Here is a 9,938-nt window from a genome sequence, read left to right on the forward strand (position 1 = left end):
TAAGACTGATTCCCTTTATTCATAAGGATTATCTTATAGCAGTATAGATACTAAAATATCTATTTTCAATAAAAATTATTTATTGAATAATAATAATGATAATAACAAAAAAATATTTTGCATTTTTTATTTAAAAAGTGTAATTGTTCGTATAACGATTTTTTGTTTACAAGATACAGTACTATTCTGGATGCTGAAAAATAAAAACATAAAGATAATTCATATTTTATTGAAATTTTAGTGGTACTCAACAAAAGTTTTTTTCTTGATTTATTATGCGCAAATTCATTAATTAAATCATTCAATCAATAATCAGTTTAAATGAATGCACAGCACATCCAAAATGTAAGTTTCCAGATAAAAAAAAACATAGAAATATGTACCTTTTTTTGCTGAATATTGTGTGTTTTATTGTTACGAGGAATGCAAATTAAAATTTTTAATTATTTATTTGGATTTGATTATTTACTTCTATCAATGAAATATAATTTTAAGCTAAAGATAAGGGGCTCCCTAAAAGGATGTAATCGGGGCTGTAGCCTTCTTGCCTTCTCCCCCTCTTCCCGCCCTTAATCTGACGTGCTTTTTATAACTAAAGAGAACTTTTTATAACTAAAAAGAACAGATCTTATCTATATATATGCTTTTAAAAACTCCAGATTAAAATTCCATCCAAGAATTTTTATCTACAAAAATTCCATTTTTATCTACAAAACAAGGTTTTTTTTATCAGCTTATTTTTGTTTTTTCATTTCCGATTGAGTTAAGGAGCATTTATATTGGCTATAACTATATGCCGTATGTCGTAATCTGTAAGAATTGATCTGTAAGAATTGATTAGTCACAGTCGAATATTCTTCTCTTAATCAAATGAGCAGGAAATACCCGACTGTGATTGGTCAATTCTTCTAGATTACGACATACAACATACGGATACGGCCAGTAAATGTTCTCTTACTTTTACGTATTCATCAATAAAAATGCGATTCAAGCAAAAGGCTTTGAATAATGATCGAATGAAAGAGTGATTCGCGAATATCCTGCGAAGCAGGGGAAAAATTGGAACACGATCCTGACCGATGACCTGAGTTCTTTTCGATCCGCGATTTTCGCGGCTTACTATTCCGTTTTCCTGCCTTCCAGCGCTTCCAGCAGATGGTGCTGGCTCAGCAGGCTGACAGCGGGTGTGGTGAATAACTACGGAGTGATTCGTAAAGTGATTCACAGTGTGCTTTGAGATCTGCTCTAGCTTTAAACCCTATTTTCTCTCGGTTACTATTATTGGTGAGTATATATTTCGTTTAAATTGTGGAATAATCGGGCCGAATGAATGAGTTTCCATCCCTGAATTGTAGTACGCGCGACGATGTTTGACAGAGAATCTCATTCTCGAAAGAGCGGCCATTGTCGTTCGCAAAGCATTTGATGCTTTCCAAAATCTCGTTTGGCTTGAAAGACCTAGAATCGGTACTCCTATTAACAGGATGGGCGATGAGTCGGATGTTTCTTGGCCAGGTTATGTATCGATCGGAGAGATGTATGTGAGGAAGCGTGTATAAACACAGACGAGTGCAGTGCTGTAGATAATAGAGGACGCAGTGAGTGTAATGCATTCAAGATCGGTGCGATTATAATATCATGGTAGCCTCTCGATGCATTGTTGAAAATAGAAATATAAAAAATTTTTTGCCCTGGACATAAGTTTACGACGAATTAGACTAAATTTATTTCATCAGACTAAATTTATGTCAATTGTCCGATTCGCAATGCGTCAAAAGTTTACGCTAATCGCGACGGCACTGAGCGCGAGAGAGATACGAGATTCGAAGGAAAAGTAGGACGCGATTCGAGAAGCTTGAACAGACCACTGTAACTGCAAAATTCATGAAAGACAATTACGAAAGAAACTTCGTTTATAAGTATATAAATTTATTAAATTTCAAAAGAGTGTATATATTTTTGTTAATTAAAAATCTCAGGTAGATATACAGAATATTTTTATATGCGTGCGCGAAGATATTTTTTAAATAAATATGTTTATAAAATATATTGTATAACAAAGCACTTATGTGTTTTATTGTTAGACTAATATAATTTTTTGTTCTTGTTGTGAGACTGTTTTAAGAAATATCTTAAAATATCTACGGCTCTCTGATTGGTTCGTGACATTTTAAGATTGTATTTCCCAGATAGCACAGAATATTTATGAGAAATATAAAGAAATATTTTTAATAAATATTTTTTACTGGAATTGTAATGTCTCATTAAATATTTTCATAACATTTATAATAAATATTTATTGTCTGAGCAATCTAAGACTACAGAAATATTTATGAAATATTTGTAAAATGTTTGTGTCTTAGATTGCTTAAATATTGCATAAATATTTATAATTTATAATATATGAATATTATGAACAACAATATTACGACATAAATACCAATATGAAATATTTATTGTATATTTTATAAATATGGTGCTGTTTGGATTAAAACGATCTTAAATATAAAAAATTTGAGTATGAATGTTGCTCTTCGGAATGGAATTTATTTACCCAAACTCAAAGTCGTGTGTAAAAGACATTTAAGAACATGAGAAGAATAACTTCTTAGGATGCATTCGGAGAGACACTATTAGCGCTGTTTGTTCTATTCTATATTCATCGTTTATTAGACAAAAAACAAAGATGCAGTTATACAAATAGCATTAATAGCATCTCCCCGAACGTACTCTTAATCGTGCCTTCTGTCTCGTCCAAGTATTATTTTTAACCCCTTTTTCGGTCACGTCGAGTATCGTGAACTGATTATTCGAAAATACCGATGATGATAGCGACTTGGCAACTCGGATCGTCTCCTCGCGATATTCATTTTAATTTAAAAACAATGCGTCTTTGTTTCGCTAAAATCTACAACGGGAATTTATGACTATAGAAAAAAAAGGATTGTGATTTATTTTTAAGCATACAAGTCGGTTCCTATGAATATATATGTATGATATACGAATATATATGTATGGAGTATACACAGTCTGTCCAAAAAATTCCGAGACTGATTTTTTTTCTAGATTAAAGTAACTACAGATTTATAAAATACCGCAAGTTTTCTCAATTCAATTGCCACAATATGGCAGATCTGTACTATGTGCATGATTCACACAATTTTATATGATTTCACGTACACAATAGGTACTGTTAGATGCTACTATTCTAATTTGTGCAAAATTTTCGAAACATTCATTGATATTTTGTTGTGTTTAAAGAAACGTGAATTGCGGGCTTCAAAATCTATGTGTGAATAAATTCATCGTTGGAGTTGGTCACTTTTAAACAAATTCTGATATGACAACAGTCGGATTAGGGCGATCAATCTGCTCCGGTCAAGCTTTATTCAAGAATATTGAGGTTGTTGCACGTGTGATGTGTATTTTCATCTTCTGAACTGTACTTACATGTACCTTTGTATACTTAGGTACTTACATGTACCTTTATATATTTTTATATACTAAAACTTAAACGACAAATATTGGACTAATGAATACATAAATTAAGCATTCGCACATATTTCTTTGTTCATAAATAAATTGATTACAAAAGAAAAAAATTGATTTATGTATTTTATGGTTTTATTTTCTCAAATAAAGTACGTTTGCACAAATGTATAAGTTTGAAATGGCCCGGTCTTTTCCATAAAATTGTGGCGAGTTTGCGGTACTTTATAAATCTAATGACTTTACTCTAGACTAGTGTTCCTAGAATTATTATAGGAACAACTCTTCTAGACATAGAATACTAATTGCGCCATCCATTGGGGACTTGTGAAATCTTTTAATGGCATCATTCTTCTGCAAATGTGCGTTATCCAATTGATTCAGCTAGCTATCATTATTCTGTTTTGAGAACGAAACAATCGAATTTTTCCAGATTTTTTGATTTTATGAAAGTAATTATGGGACAAAGAATAGATTAAATTTAATTTTTAAATTGGGAAAACAATACGGAAACGTTTGAGGCCATGAAAATTGCTCGTGGTGATAAATGTCACATTCGAAAGTTTGTTTGAATGGTTTAAAAAATTCAAAGAGGGCCAAGAATTGTTTGAGAATGGTGAAAGGTTGGTAGGACGTTCCATCATAAGTTTGACCGATACAAACGTTGCCTTATCCACAAGAAATTTATTTCTCTGAGTACCATCATGAACTCCCACTTCTATCTAGATGTAAGTATTGAATCGTCTTTGCAAAAGAATTCAACGTGTTCGACCAGACCAATGGAAGGAAAGAGATTTTTTGCTGCACGACAATGCGCCCGCCCACACTGCTGGAATTGTGACCCAGTTTTTAGCACGAAGCATTTCTGTGCTTCACTATTCTCCATATTCGCCTGATTTAGCTCCAATTTTTTGTTTCCTCAATTCAAGTTGCACATGAAGGGAAAACGTTACTATGATTTAGAGGACATCCAAGCTAATGTGACACGAGAATTAAAGAGAACTTCAAAAGAAGTCTATAAAATGTTTCCAAAAATTAGATAGAACTTCAAAAGAAGTTTATAAAATGTTTCCAAAAATTAGATGAACGTTGTAATCGTTGTATTGAGTTACAAGAAGATTATGTAGAACATGTAAATCAAAATTTTTTTCAACTTATATTTTTTAAACCAGTAGTCCTGGAACTTTTTGAACAGACCGTGTATGGTTTGCGAATAAGTCACGTCAGTGGGTAGGGGGAATATTGTTTCTATCAGAATGTATACTCAATAATTGTCAGATCGTAATTTATTAGTTTAATCCGAAAATATACATATCCTCGCTAGTGAACTGTTAATATTTGCTCAGAGAAAAAATGCTATTTTAAATTTATCGAAGAATCCATAAATTCACATTTTAGTCTCGAGAATTTTTTCTCTGAACAACGCACTTTACACATCTAAATACATGTTGGTTACAAATAAAAAGATTTAATAGATATTAATAAAAAGATTTTTCGCCAATTCGATATTATTTATAATTCAAAATTACAATACAGTGGACATCAGCGGGCGTCTGCAATTCAAATTTATTGAACCCACAATATATAAATTTTCACAAACGCACTTTTTTAAAAAAGAGAAGTATCGTTTAATTTATATAATATGTTAGATTAGGCTTAAAACGAAGACTTCTTAAGACTGCTTAAGAAATCGTAACTAATATTTTAACTTTCAGTAGGTGAGATATTGAAGATGTCTTCCCGCAAAACTGCCGGTCGTCGTGCCACCACGAAGAAACGCGCTCAGCGTGCGACATCGAATGTTTTCGCGATGTTCGATCAAGCGCAAATCGCCGAGTTCAAAGAGGCTTTTAACATGATTGACCAGAATCATGACGGATTCATCGACAAAGAGGATTTGCACGATATGCTGGCCTCTTTGGGTAAATAAAAACTTTGGAAAGAGAGAGATAAAGAAAAAATTGAAGATATATCCACACAGATTTATATAAATGTCAATGATTATATGTATAGTGTTTTTTAGATTAAGATAAGATATAGATAGAACACAAGCAGAAATAGATCACCTTTTACAGGCAAAAATCCTACTGATGAATATTTAGAGGCAATGATGAATGAAGCACCTGGACCTATTAATTTTACAATGTTCCTGACATTGTTTGGAGAGAGACTGCAAGGAACTGACCCTGAAGATGTGATCAAGAATGCTTTTGGTTGTTTTGACGAGGAAAATACTGGTCATATAAATGAGGAACGCCTTCGTGAACTGCTCACGACAATGGGCGACAGGTAATTACTGATTGATTCAAGACTACGAAATTATTGTGATTTATTAGATTATTGTGCCTTTTTAAAGCGCCAATTTTAAAGACATATTTACAAATAAAATTTAGCTTCTTTTTAGGACACAAATTTTATTGAAAAAAGAAATAGCAGGCTAAAGAAATAATTGGCCGACAAATTCATAAAAATATTACGAATAATAATTATTGTATTCTCGACCTCCTTAGATTGATTATCACTGTTCGAGTTGCAACAAAGATTTTTATCAAGATTACAAGAAAAAAAAATATTAAATTTCGAAGAAGGTTCTATTGTAAATAATTGGCATTTTTGATGTTTATGCAAAATCAACTGTTTTTTTTTTTAGATTTACGGACGATGATGTAGACGAAATGTACCGCGAGGCGCCAATAAAAGGCTCCATGTTTGACTATTTGGAATTTACTCGAATCCTGAAACATGGCGCGAAAGACAAGGACGAGCAGTAGTGAGGATTTATCTAAAAAAGTTTATCGCGTATCCTGACATGAAATCTTAAATAATATTTGAAATTTCTCACACGCCTCTCGCGTTTTTCGATTCAACGGATCTTAGAACCATGAAATATTATTATGAGTAATTTTTTTCTGATTTTATTGATTAGAAAATTATGTACATACACACCGAACAATTTCAAATCGTAATCTGCATTAGAAATTATAGTTTCGTTTTCTTGGAAATGTCTGTTTGTATTTATACTTGTCGAATTTGAAAATATAAGCTCAATAAGTACGAGATAAATTTAAAAGCGTGAGGTGTGTATGTATGTCATATAGAAAAACTTTTTTGAAGTATTCAAAAATAACAATTTTTCGAATGAATTGCTGTACAGACGGTAAAAGTTAAATATGTAAGATATTTATATACATAATGCAGCCGTGTAACTCTGTTGTAGATTCAGCATTTATATTTTAATATAATATTCTATTGCATACGAATTCGTCTTATTTATTAAACCATTTAAGAGATCATTATGTAATAGCATAAATATATTCATCAATATTATAATTATATATATATATATATATTGCTATTGATAAAGGAGATAAAATTATTGCATAAGAAATACGTGAATATATAGTTTTGATAATGATTATTCGTATAGAACTCGAGAACAAGCCAGAACTATCGTCAGAAGTGTCAAAAATCATCGGTACAATACGTTCTACCGAGTGCTGGTAGCAATAGTTAAAAATATTTTAAATGAATTCACAAGCACTTGATATACTATTAATTATTAGCTTTCTATTAAATTATTTTAATTTCAGCAATGTATTTAAAGAATGATGTACTAAATTGGAATAATATACATCAAAATGATTAATTATACAAATATATAGTGTAGATGTTTACATGTATCGTCAAAATTAAAATGATTCAATAGAGAAAATTACTAATTAATATCCGTATCAAGTGCTTGATGTAAACATAAGTCAATGTTAATATAAAGCAAATCAACTTTTGAAAATGATTCATTTGTGTAGAATTCGAACGGAACAAGTCAGAATTATCAAAAATTTCAAAAATTATCAGCACGTTTCTATGGAGTACGGATGTTTAAAACTGTATAAAAAATCTATTATTTTGTCCTTAAAAAAACGTTGATATATATAATAGTGAATCTAATTTAAACTTAACGGGAACATATAATAGATATAGATCGTAATGTTTAGTGGTATCTGGTATGAGCCTCAGCATAAAAGTTGCTTTTCATTTATACATAAGTGAAACAGTCTGAAGTGAGCTGAGTATTCATACTCAGATTAATGATGTTATTACTTGCTTACTTTAGTAAGAAATTATCACATGACAACACAGGTTCATAAGTTTACTTTAAAAGTGAGTTTATGATACTCGGTAAAGCACACGGTCTCGATCTTGTGCAGATTGTAGGTAAAAACTCAGTTGAATCTCACTTATCAGAATGTAAAAGGAACGCGCATTTAATCGACAATGAGTCACAAGTGAGAATTATCTAAGAATAGATGTAAATGGAAAACAACTATTGATGGTCATAATTGAGTCGTGAAACATGAGTCATGGGATGCATTCCATTTCATGTATGGACCGCATGAAACGTAGCGCATCACATGAGCGCATTGGCTTATTCCGTTTCTCCATGCGCATGAAGAAACGGAACATGTAACCATTGCGACCTATGCGTGCTCATGAGTGCTTGCCATAAACAGACATGACGGATTTCTCATTGTATCTGTTTGTTAATATTTATTGTCAGTTATTACCGTTAGAAATTCAATATTACATATGTCGAATACTCATAATTTGTTATCTACATAAATTTATAGTTCTTATATTTTGGAAGTTCTTTCATAATAAAGTTCTTTCTTTCAGACCCAATCTCCAATTACTAGTGTGATACGGGAATTACGCTGCGTGTCGTATAGACTATGCGCGCATGATCTGTCGATTAAGTGTATGTAAGGCTTAAAAGTTATTTGACGAACTTTTGTGACGTAATCTGACCGTATTGCTTCTTTATTTTGTGAAGGCAAAAGCCAATAAATAATAAGAAGAAGAGAAGCGCATGATCTGATGAGAAGTATATGAAGTGAAACGGAACGACTTCTATGCTCTCCATGCGCATCATGCATGAAACGGAACGCAGCCGTAGTCGTAGGTCAACGCACAATGTTTTGATCAATCTATATAACTATGGTTTACGTTCCATGATTCAGTTATGGCCATTTTTATGCTTAGGTTTTTAGAATTCGGGAACTAGATTGAAATGAATATCTTAGGGCATAAATTCGTGATAATTATTTAGAACGCCCTTCTTCATTTTAATTTTGATGAAATTAGGCTCATTCGATGTGTTTTTGCTCCTAGTATTTTGCTATCAAGGTTGTGCTGTGAGAAGGTTGAAAACGTATTTGCATTCTACGATGCATCAAGTTAAATTCAGTATCTATCTTGTATTAGGTGTTGGAATTAATTCGTAGCGTTTTTTAATGAAAGAATGTTATTTATTTCACATGAGCATTAAAAAATACATTAATGAAAGTACTTCCCATCACTTGTAAAACGCTACGAATTAATTCCAACACCTAATATATGCATTTCGATGTTGCTGAGACTTTGGATATTAATTCACTAATGAATTCATTATAAGAAATAATATTCAAAGTTTTTTGAACATTTGCTCCAAGTATCTCAACAAATTAAACAAAAATATTTATAAGAATTTATTATTAGAAGAATTTCGTTATTTATTATTCTGTTATGATCTTAATATTGAAATTCTATAAAGAAGTCTATAAAGATGTCGTGATGTAAAAATAATAATGAAAATTTTGTTGCCTCTCCCCTCACCTTGTCTAACTCCACATATACCAAATCAACAAGTCGATGAGTCCTGATAGCTAGTACAAAGAGGAGATACAAGATTACTTATATTTTTTTTATAAATATCGAAATACGAAAATATCTATATAAAAATACTAAAATTCAGTTCTTTATTGTACAAAAAACTGTTTTTGTTATTGTGTACAAGAGATTGCGTTTTTGTTATTTCATATAATTTACAAATAAAATATAAAGTTGACTTATAATTATATTGTAATTATTTTATTATTTAAAGTAATCTGATTTTAAAACAAATTAAAATGTTCTAATATAATAAAAATGTTTTTTTCGAAATTAATTTTTTATTTATTAGGTGTTGGAATTAATTCGTAGCGTTTTTAATGAAAGAATGTTATTTATTTCACATGAGCATTAAAAAATACATTAATGAAAGTACTTCCCATCACTTGTAAAACGCTACGAATTAATTCCAACACCTAATAAATTTTAATGAATATGTTAAAAATTCAACACAACAAGATTAACATAAATCGATTCAATTAAGAGTTCAACACAAAGATAAAATATTTTTTATTGTATACATTTGACTAAATTATTTGCGAAATTCGGAATAATTACTAACGATAAGTAGAATCTTCCAAAATAGAATATTTTATTTCGATTTCTATGAAATGCATCCGCAAATGTCAAATTAAATATTTGCTAAATGTTAAATCTATTTCTATGTTACATTCGGTGATAAATATTAGAGTCTATTAGTCGTATCATGTTTTTGTTACATGCATGACGCGATCATTACCGTA

At 30.9% G+C, this 9,938-nt stretch overlaps 1 protein-coding gene across 2 annotated transcripts; it reads left to right on the forward strand.

Moving 5' to 3' along the window:
• Positions 1-1,131: 1,131 nt before the first annotated feature.
• Positions 1,132-6,749, forward strand: sqh (myosin regulatory light chain sqh). 2 transcript variants are annotated; one of them, XM_011053904.2, is made up of 4 exons: positions 1,132-1,284; positions 5,205-5,411; positions 5,565-5,778; positions 6,140-6,749. In XM_011053904.2, the coding sequence occupies exons 2-4, from the start codon at positions 5,222-5,224 to the stop codon at positions 6,258-6,260; spliced, it is 525 nt and encodes a 174-aa protein (XP_011052206.1). In that variant the 5' UTR covers positions 1,132-1,284; positions 5,205-5,221; the 3' UTR covers positions 6,261-6,749. The 2 variants fall into 2 exon arrangements, with proteins under 2 accessions (XP_011052206.1, XP_011052207.1); XM_011053905.2 differs by having other exon boundaries at positions 1,138-1,284; positions 5,208-5,411.
• Positions 6,750-9,938: the final 3,189 nt, after the last annotated feature.

This window comes from Acromyrmex echinatior, chromosome 18 (assembly GCF_024713525.1).
Source record: "Acromyrmex echinatior isolate Ae372 chromosome 18, ASM2471352v2, whole genome shotgun sequence".
In the NCBI taxonomy this organism is placed as follows: Eukaryota; Metazoa; Arthropoda; class Insecta; order Hymenoptera; family Formicidae; genus Acromyrmex; species Acromyrmex echinatior.

What these genes read in the sequence shown, in the direction of transcription:
- sqh (XM_011053904.2), top strand. Translation starts at nt 5,222, where the DNA reads ATGTCTTCCCGCAAAACTGCCGGTCGTCGTGCCACCACGAAGAAACGC. An exon ending in CGATATGCTGGCCTCTTTGG is followed by an intron (nt 5,412 to 5,564) that starts GTAAATAAAAAC and finishes CACCTTTTACAG; the next exon opens with GCAAAAATCCTACTGATGAA. An exon ending in CTCACGACAATGGGCGACAG is followed by an intron (nt 5,779 to 6,139) that starts GTAATTACTGAT and finishes TTTTTTTTTTAG; the next exon opens with ATTTACGGACGATGATGTAG.